The sequence below is a fragment of the Chamaea fasciata genome, unplaced genomic scaffold, assembly GCF_029207755.1.
Source record: "Chamaea fasciata isolate MVZ Bird 193981 ecotype frontalis unplaced genomic scaffold, bChaFas1.0.hap1 SCAF_4, whole genome shotgun sequence".
Lineage (NCBI taxonomy): Eukaryota > Metazoa > Chordata > Aves > Passeriformes > Sylviidae > Chamaea > Chamaea fasciata.
The window spans coordinates 61,164,264-61,181,455 of NW_027094089.1; the positions used below are offsets into that span (position 1 = coordinate 61,164,264).

The following is a 17,192-nucleotide window of genomic DNA, read 5'->3' on the forward strand; positions in this document are numbered from 1 at the left end:
AAATCTGTTGGACTATGTAGTCATGCAAGAATAATGCAGTGGCAAGTTCTTTTGACAAACACAAAATGGGCGATTTAATGTTTTGCTTCCAGAGCATACTTGCAGGAGGCATCTTTGTAGATAAGTTTGGAGCAGAAGCCTATGGGTGTTCCCAGGCACAGCTTGTATTTTGAGAGTTGCTTGAGGGCTTTTTACAACAAGCACAAAGGTTCAGGGATTGCATAAAAAGTCTAAGGATTTACCATTAGGTTGGAGTGACTATAATTATAATAATCTGAGTGAAAACCTTTTGTGAATAGTGAAAATTTAAACTAAGTAGTTGTCAGAGGGTGTTCAGAGAATGCAAATGAGGATATAGAAATCTTTGGGCATGTGTTATGGCACAAGAAATCATGTCAATTGAGCAAGAAAGCTTGTTTATTCTCACAGAATATTTACTGGCAGGTAGTGTGGGTTAAGAGTTGAACACCCATGTCCCAAGTTTACCTAAATTTTCAGCAATAAACAGTTCCATCTTCTGACTTGCAATAGGTTCTTTGTTCAGGTTATGTGGAATTTTAAGTTGAGCCTTTTCTGTGGATTCAAAATGCATTTTGTGAAACTTCGGCACTGCATCAATATACCATTCGAAGTCAAGTGGAATGCTCTTCCATTTCTTCTTTGCTTTTGTCAGAGAAAATATTTTATAATACAATGTTTAAGATTTATTGCAGGACTCTTGCTTCAGGCCTGTATTGTGTAAATCCTAGATAACATATTCGAAAGAGCCATTTCATATTCTCAGTAATATATTTTTAGGCTAATAAGCATCACGACTAAAGAAAATCAGCAACATTCCTAAAACTTTCCAGAGCATATTCAACACCTGCTACCAGGAAAGCCTGTTGCAGTGAAGATGAGAAAGAGAACCAGCCTGAGTGCTGGGAGTCATGGTGGAGAGAAGCAGCTGGGACGCGTGGGCACGAGTGAGAGCACTCTGTATCTGTAAACTGCAGGGACACAGTTGTTCCTGCTTTAGTCTTTGATCCTCAGTGCCCAAACTGTAACAAATCCTTTATCCAGTTCTGGAGGCGATGGAACAACTTTCCCCTTCCTTGAATCCACATACTAATGTTTGCCATGCACTGTGGAGAGGAGCAACACACTGAAATCCTGCCTATGATGAAGGGAAGTCAGGCAGTGTAAAGGAGGTAAATGAGCACAAAACCTCTCTCACACTTCAGATGTTAAAATGTTTACACCTGCAGAGGGTGTAGCAACACAGCTGAAAGCAGTGTTCAATGTATAGTCCTTTCTACACAGCTCAAGGCCTAGTAATTTATGCAAAATGATTTTGAGATGAGACCTACTGGACTGCAGTTATTTCCTCTAAGCAAACTGACCCTGTTTTCCCCATTCTTTTAGAACCAGCATTACTCAGAGTCGTAGCTCTCCCTCTTTGAACAAGCAACTCATAATCAGTATGGAACCTCTGCAGCCTCTCCTTCCTTCTCCCTGTGAGGAGGAAGAGGGTCCTTTAAATGAAGGTGAGTCACTTACCCAATTCCTGCCAATATTTATTACAAAGCATATGGAAAAAGGTATGATACTGACTCGGAGATATGGAGAAAAAAAATCTAATAATTTTCCTTGGAAATACATTGTTAAACCTCTGTATGTCATACTCAGAAATGATCCCTATCTCAAGAAAATGTGCATAAGCCTTATGTGAGATACATTGTGAGGAAAGTTACTGCTATTTGATTTCTGTTTCAAAAAATCTTTTGAATTGTCAGCCAAAAGGGTCTTAGGAAATAGTCTCAAGATGGCACCTTTTTCTAGGTAGTGTCAGCAGTCACTCAGGAGTGGAAACTGGCAGTTTACTGCTGGGTATTTTGTTTTTCTCTATTCCCTTTACTTTTATATTTCCTTCTTTCTGCTTTAGTCTGCTAATTTAATTTCTGTAACAGAAAAAAAGGACATTAGTTGAAGATAAGCTAGGAAAGATCTTCTGTAATTTTATCTTCCTTGACAGAAAGGGATGTTTTTGGAAGATCAGTTTGAATTTATTCTGTAGAACAATGTTCCCCATATATTTCTTTATTTCTTCATATTTAAAATATCACATTGAACACCTTTCTTTTTGAGATACAGTCATTACAAACAATGTCACGAACACCATTGCCATCTTAAATGAGGATAATTGCCTTCATCCTAATAAAAATGAAGCCAACCAAACAAAATCTGACACTGGTTCTTGCTTGAGATGTAGTGAGGTAATTGTTTCAAAGGTTGGGAAATATGATCTTTGCTGTTGCTTTTTATTGATCATTGGGAAACAGAAAATAGCTGAGTATCTTCCTTTTCATGGGAGTATGTCCTAGTTTTATATTATAGGAGTTGTATGAACATCTTTTGTTCATTCTTCAGAGTTTGGATGCTGGATGTAGCAAGAACAGGGTGAATTACATTGTCTGTGTACGTACCTTATTATAATTAGGACTGGCAGCTGTTAGTGTTAACAGTTACTAGTTTACCTCTGCTGTGAATTACATGTATCTGAGAATTCACCTGCCAGCAGCCAAGTGCCACTGCTGTTTTTCCTCTGGGCAGTTGTCACCGCTCTAGAATAACAGCAGCTTGCTGCTGCATGTAACCACATGTCCTTGCTTGCGTCCTGTGACCACACTTACAACTCTAGGCAATGAAATCCATTTTTGGAAATTGGTGACTTATTGCTATATGCTCACCATACAGTGCGTGTTTTAAATGTTTGTGTTGCATGAGTTTGAAAATTACATTTCCTTTCAGTCAGACAGATTGTTGTTACTGTGATGAGCTAATAGACATATTTGCTGGTGGTATTTAACCACATACTTTATATGTTGTTAAATGTCACCAGCTGCTAAGTTAACAGTATTTAGACTTTTACAGTCTTTTCCTGCAGAAAACTTGGCTATATTATCAAATTTCAGCTTGAACTGATCTCACAGCTCTCTGACAGTGAGGCTGGCTCTCTTCCCAACATCCACTGTTGTGGATTCCAACCTTCTCCCTTGCACCAGCACTAATTGTACCAGTGTGAACTCGGAGAAGGAGCTAAAAAAACCTAAACCAGTAAAAAAAAAAAATTCAAAGCAGCAACAAAAAAACCAAACCAAATAACAACAGTGAACCAAATTAAAACAAAAAAAAAACAAACCCAAACAAAAACCCCTTAATGGTGTCCTGTTATTGTCTTACTCAACCTTTGAGTGGGCTATCAAGAGGGCCAACCAAGGTCTTTTATTGGGGTAAGGGCATGAGCAGAAGGTGTGGAGAGAGGAGGCATCCAGCCCTGAAACTGACACAACTGCCCTGGGAAACTGCTTTTGGTGTGATACAAACATGAAACAGCCTTGGTATCTCTGTGTATGTCTTGGCCCAGTGAAGCACATTTTCACTTTTGTTGTTCCAAAGGCAAAAGTCAGTGTTATCCGATCAATAAATCATGCATGAAATCTCAGCACAGAAGTATCAAGTGACTGAAAAGAAGCTTTCATCACTTTGTCAAAACGACATTAATATCTTGTGACTGGAGAGGTATGGTTTTGCCTTTTTTTAAAGAAATAGTCTACTGAAGTAAGTGAAGCTGTGGTAGCATCTGGTGCTAGAAAATACCCAGACAATGGACTACCACCTGCAAAACAGTTGCCAAGTGATCAGGAAAGGCAGTAATCTGTCTCACCAAAATCAGACAATAAAAGAAGGAAGCCACAGAATCTGCACAGCAGCACTACAAGAGACGTAATGTGTTCAACTACACATGGAGCAAGAACTGAGCTGTACTCAGTGCTGCTGAGGCTGCACCTTGAATCCTGTGTTCAGTTCTGGGACCCTTACTGCAAGAAAGACATTGAGGGGCTGGAGAATGTCCAGAGAAGGGCACTGGTGTGAGTTGAAAGGTCTGGAGCCCAAGTCCTTTGAGGAGTATTTGCGGGATCCAGTGTTGTTTAGTCTCGAGGCTTGTGGTGACCTTTATCGCTCTCTACAACGCCCTGAAAGAAGCGTGCAGCCAGGTGGGGATTGGCCTTGTCTCCCAGGTAATAAATAACAGACAAGAGAAAGTGACCTCATGTTGCACCTGAGAAGGTTTAGTTTGGAAATAAGAAAAATTTCCTTATGAAAAGGATGGTCAGACGTTGGAACCAACTGTCCTGGGACACAGTTAAATCAATCCCCTCGGGAGTGTTCAAAAGGCATGTGGATGTGGTGCCTGGGGACATGGTTTCGTGGTGAACACAGCAGTGCTGGGCTAACAGACTTGATGAGCTTTCCAGCTGTAATGATTCTATGCATGGGAATGAGCACACAGATGCTACCATCAATCTAATTGTCTGTCTCTGTGAGGTACTCAGCTGTGTAAGATTTGATTGTAAAGGAGAAGCATGTGGAGCTTTTGTAGGCACAACCATTTTAATTTTTTTTAGATAGTGTCTTGCTGAGAGTTAGTATAGACTATGAGTTGCTGAGTCAGTTGTAAGATTTTAAGATTTCTCCCTCAGTTATGCTTAGGTAAAACTATGGGGAATGATTTGAAATTAATACAGTCATTTCTCTTTTGCATAAGCAGGGTCACATGAAACATAAATGATATCTTTTACTTTTCAACATCAGTATGCAGGAACACACTGGCCTTTTTCTCCCTTCCACTAAGGTTTGATGCCTTGCATGTTTTTATGCTTTTTTACGGTTCAGCTGTTATACTAGCAACAGCTAGCTGAGCTGGATGCTGTGGAAGTTTGCAATGTATGTTATGAGGCATTTGGAAATGTTTCAAATGTTGGAAATCTTTTATAACCTTGTCTGGCTGACACTTGAGTCCTTGTATAGGCCTTCCTTTATGTATTGAACACACTGGTGGTTAGATTTTTGTAAGAATTCATGATTTCGAGTTTTTGTAGCCATGTACACAATGAAGAATCAACCCCTTTTAGTTAGAATTTGATGATCCTGTTTTGGTTGCTGCAACAGTTATGAGAATAAAAATGAGAAAATAAGATAGAATCTTACTTTTGAAGGGGTGACAAAATGGAGATAGGAAGGGAAGGGGTACTTGATCTTTCCTCACACCCATAAGAAAGTGCTTGCAGAGAAGGAAAGGAAGAGACAAATCTTTGCTCTGGCAGAGGAAGGAGTGAACAGGACTTCTGCTGGATATTTGTGCTATACAGGCTGTGTGGGGAAGGGAGCTGCCATAAAGATGCTTTCCAAAAGCTTCATTGAAGCAGATGTCTTTTATGAGAGAAATATTTGGGTGTAAAGTAGATTTTCGTAGGACTCCCCTCCCCTACTCCTCTCTTTTCCACATATTTGCATGCACATCACTGTTTTTTTGGTACAAAGAAAACAAGGACATCAGATAATGAAGACTTAGATAGCCCAACATGTCATAAATATTACAGATTAATATTCTGGGAAGTGAGAGGTTACATCCCCACCAGTACAGTTTATCTCTTCTCCGTGGCTTTGGTGTACTAGGAAAGAGTTTCTTTCCCACTAGGATAGTGTGAGGTTGTACATATGGTTGCCTTCCAGCTCCCAGCAGGAGAAAATTATCAGCAGTCAGAATACCTGCATCATGCTTTTTTTGGGAACCTGTATATCTCTGCTGAACAGGAACAGGGAAGTGAAACCAGCCTTGTGAAACAACACTTCTTTCTGGTGGATAAGAATCTGTTCCACAATTGTCCTCAAGTGGAAACTAGAGCTCATATATAAAGAGAAATTTTTTTCCAGACTTAGAAATTTTCTGTTCTTGTTTTTAACTGAGCAAGTCAGTTTTCATCTTAGGCTAGAAATGAACATGTTTCTGTCTCACTGGTTTGCTTTGTGATGAAGGTTTGTAAGCACAGCATAGGATTTTTCCATTGTATTTACATGTTTCACAAATAATTTCCAGGCAGTAATGGGGAACTGACATTACTGGCATATTAAAAAGCCTTTTGGAAAAAAAAAACGGGACTATGAATGCTGGCCTCTTTTTTAACTGCACTATGTTTTGGTGCCTTATATATTTTTATGCCTCTGTGTGTGGTTCAGCTGTTATGCTAGCAACTGCTAACTGAGATGGGTGCTGTGAAAGTTTGTATTGTACATTATGAGGCATTTGGAAATGTTTAAAAATAACCTCTGGTTGTGTTCCCTGCTGGGATATTTTTATCAGCCATGTTAGAAGCTTGTCATTTGATTCATTGAGAGTGACTTCTGTTAGTCTCTTAAAACTCAGTGGGAACTTAATAAAAGGTCAAAGCTGGTATGGCTAGAGCTTTTACAAGACTTTGAGAGGAGGAATTAATAGTCAAAATGGTGAAATGTCTTGTAAAAATCCAAACCAAGAGAAGCATTCATTTGCGGATGGTTAACCACTGCAACAAGGAAGTGTGCATTCGTTTACTGCGGCATGGCTCCAAGATCACAGCCAGAAGGGCTGGTAAATTTACATTTATTTTCCTCAAACCCCTTTTTTAACCCTCTTACCTTAGTTTAGGTCGTCCCTTGGAAAGGAACTGTACTGTAAATGACCTGTATAGCAGAGAATAAGGACAAATTACTGACAAGAACAAAGTTGCAAATGGAGAATGAATGAGACAAAACCTAAGTTTGTTGTATTATTTTACAGAAAATTTATTTGAATTTATTTGTTAATTGGTAACAAATGAGGGACAGGAATTTTGCCTTTGTATTTTTGTGGGACTGAGGTGGGGGAAATACTTTGCAACTGTAGTTAATTTATGACCAAACTAAATAGCTGGTAAACTAGGTAGTAGATTTTGAATGTGAGCTGAATGCAGTAGTTGAGACAGCTCAACTTTTTACTTCAATGGGTTTTCCAGACTGTAGCTTTCTTTGGTTTATTTTTCTAGATACTGAATAGTTTCATATACTAAATAATAGTATATGAAGGTGGAGCTTGGGCAGAGTCTGATTTATCTCCCTTTTTCACTACACACAAGAGGAGTGCAACCCAAAGAACAAAGAGCATTCAGTATTGCCTTGCACAGAAAAGTGGTGGTTTTTTTTAGGAAATGCCCTTGCCAAGGATCCATTGTCCCCCCTGTCAGTAAATATGCCTGTTTCATTAATATCATAAGGCTTTTTTAAAAATTGTTTTTTCATGCTTTCCATAGTACTGTTTGCTTTTGACATTTGGGTGCCTACAGGTTGAATTATTTCAGTTTTTACTGACCTACATTATTAAATCTTTGCATTGAATCTTCATTTCAGAAATTATTTTTAATCAAAGAATTAACTGAAAATGTTCTGGCAAAGATTAGAATATTGCTACTCTTTTGATATGTGAAAATTAGAAAGCAGTGAGTGCAGTAGATACAGGAGAAACTTCTTGCAGTGATTTGTCTCTGAGTAGGAACAGCTCCTGATTGTCTTTGCTTCTTGAATTCACAATTCAGGGGAAACTGTAGAATCTCTGAGAATGCACCCAATTCCCTTGATTCCAAATTAGTAGTGAAAAAAAAAAAAAGAAAAAGAAAAAAAGACATGTGTTTTGTATTCTTACATCTCAGAGGTTAAATACTGGCTCCAAATAGATGCAAGACATCTTTTTGGTTTAATATAATGATACCAATGATAAGAGATTTGTATGTTGGGACTACATTTGTTCTTAAACACCTTGATTTTGTAGTACTGTTCATAGCATGTTATTCCTTTTGAGGCACACATGCAAAAAAATACTTGTATATCAGCATATAAAACATGTGTACCAGCACCAAAGCACACGAGGTAGCTTGTGCAAGACTCCTAACATGGGACATGATTCCTCAGGAGAACCCCATTGCAACCCTTCCAGAACAAGGCTGACTTGTGCCAGGAGGGGTCACCTAAGCTGAGTGGGAATGCTGAAATGTCCCACTTGCCCGTTTGCTTGGGTGCTAAGCTTCCACATCAGTACCCATCTCTTTTCAGCCTCACTGTCCTTGGCGTGGTGCTGGACACTGAGTCACTGCAGTCCCATCATCAGGTCCTTCTTTTCCTGAACTGCTGACAGATGTATCTTGTCTTCTCATTCCTGCTCCCATGATACACAGTTGTCTCTCTCTGATGCTTCCTTCAGTCCTGTTGCTGCTTAATCCTGTTTCTGGAAGGGGATCAACAACTCTGGGTTGAGCTCCTTCCAGGCCAAAGGGAGACTGAAGACAGGCATCCCAGAATGCCTGCCATGCACTATGCTCTGCTCTGCTCCTGCCTCTGTGCTTTAGGTGCACTTTGTGGGGTATGACAAGCAGAGCAGTGGCCTTCAGTGGCTGTGCCAGCTGTGACATTGAACACTGTGACACAGCACAGCTGGGAGACAAGCTGTAATGCCACAAAACAGGCAACTCATACAAACTGGCAACTGGGACAGGGCTTTGCTCCCTTCTAGAAGTTCTCATTAGACTAAAGCAAACAGTAATAGCCAGCGGGAAAGCCAGGTCACTGCCAAAAAAGGAGTTACTATAAACTGTCATTGATTAACTCTCCTTGCAAAGCTGTAACAGGTGTCTTTTATGGGCACGGGATGTGGGTATGGTACAAATCTGTGACCTCCTGTTTCTGGGGGCAGGAGGTCTGGCTGTGATGCAAATCCTGCTTGGTACAGATCCTGTGTAGGGAAATACTTAAATTCAATGTGATTCTAGACTCTGTCTCATTTTTCTACATTTTCTTTGTGACATTCAGGGACTTTGCTCATGTGAGAAAATCACCTTCTCCTTCCCTCTGAAAGGTCATTCTATTCATAGTACAAATGAATTTTGCCCACATGGAAAATAAGCAAAGGATACATGATATTTCCAGAGGAAGATAAAAAGGAGAGGAAGGATTTCTCCTAATTGCAGGCTGGCTGGCATTTTTTGTTTACATGTGTGTGTGAAATATTCCTAGCACTGTTCTCTCTGGACCGTATCTAATTTTCCATTTCTCTCTTTAAATGACAGTATATTCACACTTGTTCCTTTCTCTAACATAAAAGGCTCTTACAGGTGTGTAGTTTTGTTTCTGGTAAGAAAAGCCCTGTGCAGGATATCTGGCCAACAGGCAATGTGTGAACTGAATTTTTAAATCAGCAAATGATACATTTTTCTGGGTGCTGTACTTCCAACAACTGCAGCTTCTTAAGATGGTGGAACTAGAGCTGCCCTTCATTTTGTTAATCCTCAGCTACTGGTTTTGGCCCCTGTAGAAATGCTAGCAACCAACAACTTTTATGTCAGACCTCTTACATGTTCATGTTCCCAGCAGATGACCACAGTAATCTCTTGTCTTATTTAGCTGTTCATGTTCCTGGTTTAGAGCAATCACAGTATTTGGTGGAAGAGAAATATTGAGTTTCACCTAGGATAATGAGATCTCTGGGTTTGTAAAATTTGTTAAGTTGCCGGAAAAATGTAGCAAACCGTTGCTGTGGAAATACAAGAAATAAACCTGAGTTGATCTACCTTATACTCCAGTAATCGGTATTAGAAGTTTCTGATTTATGGAATGTAAATTGCCAGTAAGAATACAAGGTAAAAAATGGAAAGAAGAGTTTCTTCTCAAATGTAATTAATTCTCAGCTCATAGTCCCCTAAATCTGAACACCACATAAATTTTAACTATTATTAAAGAGGTAGTAGACTTTTCAAAATCTTGCCAAAAATTCTATAAAATGATAGCCTTATAAAGGTAGTACCAAAATAGTTTTTATGTATGAATAGGAGAAAAGGATTTGCAGTAGAGTCATAAAATAATTAAAGAGTATAAGGAGTTGGGCTTGCTTTAACTTTTAAATTTTGGGTTTTTTCAGTGGAACATTTTGAGGATTTTTTTATTTTAAATTGATTTTTTAACTTCAGATAACTGGCTGTCTTGAGTAAAAGAGCTATGGCTATCTGAAAAACTTTCTTCTCTCTTAAATTTGTGTTTCTGGAATATTCATTGTACTGTGGAATTTTGGTACTTTTTAATGCCCATTCTAAATTTTCAAATATTGATTTACACTAGTATTTGACTGATATAAAATGCAGTTACTTTGATTTATTGAGTTTAAATAACAAAAGAGTTGAAAATTCTTCTTAGCAGCTGAAATTAAATAGTGGAATGTAAATTTCATGTGTGCTTCAGAGCTGCAATACATTACTATTCTAATACAATCTCTGTATAGATACCCCCCGCCTGCCTCCAGGGGCTTTAGCTAGCTCAGTTATTAGGAAACTTTGGAGGGAATTTTACCAAGGATGAGATAAAGATATCAGAAGAGGCCCTTTCCCCAGGACCTTTGTCCCAGGCGTTTATTCTTTGAAATTCCAGGGGGGAAAGAGAGAGAACAAGGAAGGGCAAGGCATTATATAGCCCCCCTCTCAGGGAAAAGATAGTTGGACCATAGCCCATAGGGTCAGAGAAGGAAGGAAGGGTCATTCTATGTGGTAAGGAGGCTCCAGGGGGCCAGAAGGGAGAAACCATTCCCCTAGAGAATTACAACAAATCCCTTCTGACATGCAAATGTTCTTCTGTTGCCTTCAGGTTAACAGGTTAACCTCATAGTCAGAAGTTTGCCAGTTACTTGACAAAAATACAGTTTTAATGAAATTTAATATGATATATGTTGTTCATGTTAACTATGTATTTTATGCAAGCTGGAGCTGACTTTGGGGAGGAAGAGGAGGCTCAAGAATCATAAGTTGGGGTGACCTTTCTTTGTGGTAGCTGCAGCTGTCCTCTATGATAAGAAAAATGATGAAATATATATTACTGACTTTGCACCTAAGCTGGTATAGAGAGGCCTATGGCCAGAATTCTCAAGTTTGGGACAGTAAAATTGGGTGCTTTCAACCATTTTGAAATGTCTAAGTAAGTGGCTCAACTTAAATTTTACACCTATTAAGAATAATTGAAAAGTATATTTGAGAATCAAATGGTAGTACTCATGTATCTAAAGATATGTGTAGATTCTTAATGCTGGGTCCAAGAATTAAACAATTTCGGCCTTTGTCATTTAATATGTCATGGGTGTACTCTCAAGTAACTGAGTATGGTTTGATGATCCAGCATTACCTTGTGTTTCTTAAGATTAAGATCCTCAAAGTCTGTTCTCACTTCTTGGTGTTCATACACTGTTTTGTCTCATTTCAGTTGGTTTGTTTCCTCCTTTTGATGACTGTGACAAGTGTATTTCTTAACGAAAAGACTTGTGTGGACAGTTAAGGTCCAGCACAAAACAAGTTTCATGCTGAAAAGTGATGAATTTCTAAATTGGCTGTGATGAGAGAGGACAGAGTAGTTGAGAGGCCAGGAATTATTAAACTTATGAAAATTAATTAAATTATTGAACTAATAATTATTGAGGACAAGGTTTCATTTCAGCTATGTGCATTTACTGCTGAAAGGAACTCTCTTGCTCTCTTTCTCTGTCCCTGGTAGTGTGCTGTCTCCACAAGACCACATGACAAGCCAGCTCAGGAAGAAAAAACATCAGATGCTAAGCCAAGCTGCTTTGCTCAGTGACAAAATGAAAGGAAGCAGAAAATGTCTGTTTGGTCATTTGGCCAAAATGTGAAACCTCACCTGGAGGCATTGCCAGTGAGGTCTAGAGAGCAAGGAAAAGATAACATACTACGGGGGAAGAGATTTGTCTGGGCCATTTTGAATACTTGAAACGGGAAATTTCCATGAGGAGGTGTCTTAACATTGCTTTGTAAGGCAGGTCTGTGTCCAGCTGTCCTCTTTTCCACTCCTCCAACTAACTAACAGCAGTCACTGAGGTACTGATGTAGCTGTAAACAGCTAGACTTCTTTGCAGTCTTATTGTTGTTAGAGATAGACTGGACAAAGGAGAATCAGTTTTGAGAGGAAAGGGCTTGAGCAGAGAATAGTGTCATAAGAAAGTCTCTTCTGTAAAGGAGAGAGAGAAATTTAAAAGAGAAAGTAAAGAACTAGATGAGTAGAAAAAAAAAGACAGGAGAAGGAGCTTTTTTAACAGGTGAGGCTATTAGAAGGCAGTGCCTATGATACCTAATTCTCATACCATGTGTTAACCTTCCTCTCCTTTTGCCCATTTTGCTGTTAAAATGAATTCATCATGATAATCTGTTGTCTCTTTTTAATGTCACGCTCTATTCTCATCCTTAGCTATTACCTTACCACACTCATTCATCTCAAAGCAATGAGAGTTGGTGGTTTTTGTTGTTGTTATTCTTATTATTATTATACACCAAAGAGCACAGATTCACAGATGTAGTAAGTATTAATTTATACCAGAAGTCACACTGTCAGTAGAAAATAAGCTGCTCTCTTTTCTGCTTTGCACTACACTATTACCATCAGTAGTTGCATCAGACCCTCTTAAGCAGATCTGATGTACTGCAGCATTGTAAAGACACAGTCCTCTTCAAAAAGCTTTTTCAGTTTTTGATAATTGTGTACAGTCTAGTTTTAATATGCAAAATTATTGCAGAATCTTCTTTTCATGCATTTATTAGATATTCTTGGAAGGCTGACTTTTGCCACCAGGCCATGAGAAATTTAGTGTCATTGTTTTAATTTCATTTTTTTCAGGTGTCCAACTGCCAAAGGAAGAGGAGATTTCAGTACCTGTGATTTCTAGCTCTCCAGTAAAGGATGCTGGAAAGCATGTTGACCTTGCCATTGAACATGAAGAGAAGATGAAAGAGGAGCCATTAACCATCTCAGAGCTGGCATACAATCCAAGTGCCAGCTTGCTGCCCACACCAGTTGATGATGAGATTGACATGCTTTTTGATACCTGTCCAAGAGCAGAAAATGAGAAAGATGATACCGATTCATTTGAGGAACTTGAAGCAGATGAAAATGCATTTTTAATTGCAGAGGAGGAAGAACTGAAAGAAGCTCGGAGAGCCCTGAGATGGAGCTATGACTTTCTAATGGGTAACATAGAGGTGAATGCTTTTGTGAAGAGTTTCTCGAGACTTTTCCTTGTAGGCCTTGGACTATTGTTGTTTGTTTTCCCCCTTTTCCTTGTTCTCTTGGAGACGGACCTTCAAATCTCTTTCCTCCACGAAATCCGCCAGACGCCAGAGTTTCAGCAGTTTCATATTGAATATTACTGCCCCCTTAGGCAGTGGATGGCTTGCAAAATAAACTTCATCCGTGATATGCTGGGCAGCTTTTAAATCTTACGTGAATATGATGCAACTAAGGGCTATATTCAAAATTTCAGTTAGTGACAGCTTTCCATAATGCCCCTGGGCCCATCTGTTGGCAATTGCCTTCATATCTTCACATACAGTTTTTGTTGCAGACTCTTGAGGTTATTAAGTTCCCTTTATATACTTAAATTGCCATTTTAGTTACCAGCTTGTACAGTCACCTCTCAATAACCAAAAATAAGCTTTATTTTATGATTACATATTAGACTTCCAGCTCATTTATTACATTATATAAGACAGAGTCACAATAAGTTTCATTGTCCTTAACCTTTCAATCCATGACACTAAAACTGATGATACCTTTTTGAATATACTCCTTAGTACAACAATCTCTTCTAACCAATGCCTATACTAGCAATGTTTATGCTGGGGTTTTTGGTGTTTGTTTTTTTTTGTTTGTTTGGTTTTTTTTTTTTTTTGGGTTTTTTTTGGTTTTTTTTCTGTTTGTTTTTTTTTACATTTTTATGTGTTTAAGATATTTTGGTAAATTTTTAGTAAAAGACAACTTACAATGTTATTTAAACATACACATTGGTAAGAATAATGCAGAGGAGCATGTAGGGTGTTTTTAGTGTTTTACAAATTATTTGTTTTTTAACTATGGCTGGAGAATGAATGAATTTAATGTAGCTCTATACAAAGGGACTGCTTTTGGGAAACACACAGAAAGTTCACTCATGTTCAGTAGGGGCTACCTGGGGAAGGTGAAGCGACAGCAAGTAGGCAAAAGAATTTCTGAAAGGCACAGTTCTAAAGCTTGGGGAAGTGAGCAGAACTGAAATGATCCTTCCTCTTATCCAGTTTGTCAGTTTGTCTTCCACTTTATCAGTTCTGTAGAAAGTTCTGTAGAAAGTCTTTACAGGATAGAGATAGTCCAAGTATGTTTAGAGAAAGACTGAGTCTAGTCTAAATGTAGATTATTGTACATAACGAAAGACAATAATAGTAAGTAGCCAAAAAAAAAAAAAAAAAAAGGAAAAAAAAGAAAAAAAGGACCCAAAAATAAATCAGAAGGTAAGTGAGCTACTTTTAAAAACCATAAAAAAGATGAAAAGGTGAAAAAGGAATAAATTTTTCATACTTTTTAAAAAGCAAAGCATTAGGCTGTACAGTTGATATAAAAATAATCCACTGGCTCACAGTTAAAGGCTTAAACACTTTAAGAGATGCATCTTCATACTTGATGCCCTTTATGACTAATCTCTAAGACATATTTTCTGTGCGTACTAATATGCTTCCTTTCACATATAGCACCATACTTACTCTCATTCCTTGTTATTAGGAGCCCAGTTACAAGATCTAATGCTGTTTTGTGTAACATGGATTTGTATATCTAAAGGTATTGCAATATAGCTTAGAGAATATACTTAAAATCTTGTCAATGCTGAGAACATTTGAAGGCTCTCAAATATACCACAGAGATTGTATTTAGGACAAGAAAGTTTTTATTCCTCCTCTCCCACAATCTTAGTGCAGCCTTGTTTCATATTTAAATTAAGGAACTTGAATTTTGGCTTCAGACTCCTTCTCCTGCATTAGACATTTATGAAATGTAGACATATTTGAGGCTATTTTACTAGAGGTACATTTAACAGATTGTAACCACATGTCTAATTCCTACTAAATAAATTCCTTTAGTTTCAGTATCAGGGAATCTCTTTTGCTTGGTTTTCTCTTGTAAGCCTTTGCAAATGTCTACTTTTAAAATGGTAATTTTCATAAAGGATTTTTCCTTCCCTTCTAATCTTCTCCAGTTTTTAAAAGACAGAACAGTTACAGGGCTTAGGAGGTCCTTTCCTTATCTGAAAACTTTTGGGTTGCTATTCATCTCCCCTCCAACGAAGACTAAATTAAATGACTGTGGTTTTTTTATTGTCTTTGTCCTTGCTAATCTGTTTCCCAGAAGAGTCATTAATGATTAGTTATTTAATGTCTATTTCTTCCTTTGCTACTTGCAGCTAAATGATCCTTTCCCACAAGGTAGTAATCATTCAGCCTAATAGAAATGGAGAGTGAACAAATGTAGACATTTGGTCTTAACTGGAAATTATTCATTTGCATTGTTGGTAAACAAAGGGGTCAGAAAAGGAGTTTTCAGTGGTGAAGGCTGAGAGAGCAGACATCTTGCTGGACTGTGTAGACATGGTTCCATACAACCTTCCTAGAAAGTCTGATAATCACTTAAAAAAAAATGTTGGATACAACAGTCTTGTCCCTGCGAATTACAGCACTCCAGAAGTAGGAATATTGTAATGCTTGATTTAACTCTTGTCAGAAAATAGCCCAGTTGCATGAGAACATAATCTCAGAAATTGTGCGGTGCAGTGAAGTTTTATGTAGGGTTATATGCAAGTGTGTGTGCACATGTGCTTGCTTTTACTAACCATGTGCATACATTCAGACCTGGCCTTTTAAAATTTTCACCTTCTTTCCTGATATTCTCTGGTCTATCAAAGTAATTTAACAGTCATGAGAGTCTTAGAAATTAAAGGTCAGGACCATGTCATACATAGAAGGATGTGGGCGGGCACATTCAGAGAGTAGCAGCTTTTTACTAGTAAAGATGACAGACTTGGACTATGGAGCGTCTATAGGTACAGTATTGTGTATTTCTGTCTGTGCTTGGATTATATTGTAAAATGTTATGTATTTGAAATCTATTTTGTGGTTTGTCTAACATTTATAAACACAACTCTGGGAAGAATTAAAAATGGTTTTATTTCATGGAGTGTAAGGGGAAAATATACCTGTAACTTGAGCCTTATCTTTGTACAGTGAATTTCACATTTATATATGTCAACATCCTGATTGTTTTGTATGTTGATATGATGGCAGGAATCCCTAATAAAACTACACTGGAGAAAAACTTTCTGTAGTTATGACAGTTCTTATGGGGAAAGATTTACTATAAACAATACTTTTTTGTCACAAAGTACTTGGAATAAAACATAGTACAGATTTCTTATGACTCTTACAATGTGATTGTCTTCATTCATCAGCTGGTAAGACACTAAAAAGTACTTTAAAATAGGATGTTATTAGCATGGTTCATTTACCAAGAGGCTGTTGGTTTGCTAGTTACCAAGTAAGAATGAGTCAGAGTCCTGAGATACAATTGCTACACAGAGAGTAAAAACTGAGGGGCTGGTTTTACAGTCAGGCCCTGGCAGTGGACGTATGGCTGCAACCTTTTAGAGGAAGCTCTGGCTAGAGTGTTATGTGGGAAAATCTGTGCTTTCTTACATTGAGTTGGTTTGGAGCTCTGACAGAGGAAAAGTATTTGGTAAGAAATGTACAGTCTGCACTGAAGCAATTGATAATAATTCTGAGGAGCTATGATAAATACAAGATACTTCCTGAGCACATAAGAGATTTAGATGAAGATATTACTGAATAGAAAGTGTCAAAATCTAAATAGACCCTGGCAATTTGTAATGTAAGAAACCAGGACTGTATAGTACAGGTAGACCTATTTATTCAGTTAAAAGGATGTAGGTTGTAATACAACCTTCAAAAGAGGTTGTGTTCGTGCTTTAACATAAGAATAAATATACCCTCCTCAACATTGTTTGTATTCTGAAGTCCCTGCTTTAATTTATGAAATCAGCATTTGTAAAAAAATTATTTTTATGAAGCATTTGCTAGAAATTCTTTCTGAAGAATGACAGAAATTTCTCTAAAATTACAACTGACTGAAATGTCATGCCAGAGGTGCATTTGAAGGAATTAGGGTGCATTTTTTGGCCCTAATGGTCACTGTAGGTCCTTGACAAAAGTGTTGATCAAACTGGAGATCACAAGCACTGGAAGGCAAGAAACTTCATCTAGAAGTAAAGGCACATTTTTCAGCATTTTGTTTGATTGTGTTGGCTTTTGTTGTGTTTAAATCCCAAAGCAATTCTCCTGTTTGCATGGATTTGCTGTAGATTTCCTTAAAGCTGTCATTTTATATGAAAAAAAAAATGTCTGAGACGCCCTGTGAACATTTCAGCCGTCACAACTCTTAAATGA

General features: G+C 37.9%; 1 protein-coding gene across 6 annotated transcripts in view; it reads left to right on the forward strand.

Annotated features, from left to right (window-relative positions):
- The window catches only part of FRMD3 (FERM domain containing 3), a 148,535-nt gene extending 132,488 nt beyond the window's left edge, over positions 1–16,047 (forward strand). For all 6 annotated transcript variants that reach the window (XM_066181766.1, XM_066181767.1, XM_066181768.1 and 3 more), the window contains 2 exons: positions 1,405–1,526; positions 12,550–16,047. In XM_066181766.1, coding sequence (XP_066037863.1) covers positions 1,405–1,526; positions 12,550–13,145 — 718 coding nt within the window. In that variant the 3' untranslated portion in view covers positions 13,146–16,047. The remainder of the gene's footprint in view (positions 1–1,404; positions 1,527–12,549) is intronic.
- Positions 16,048–17,192: the final 1,145 nt, after the last annotated feature.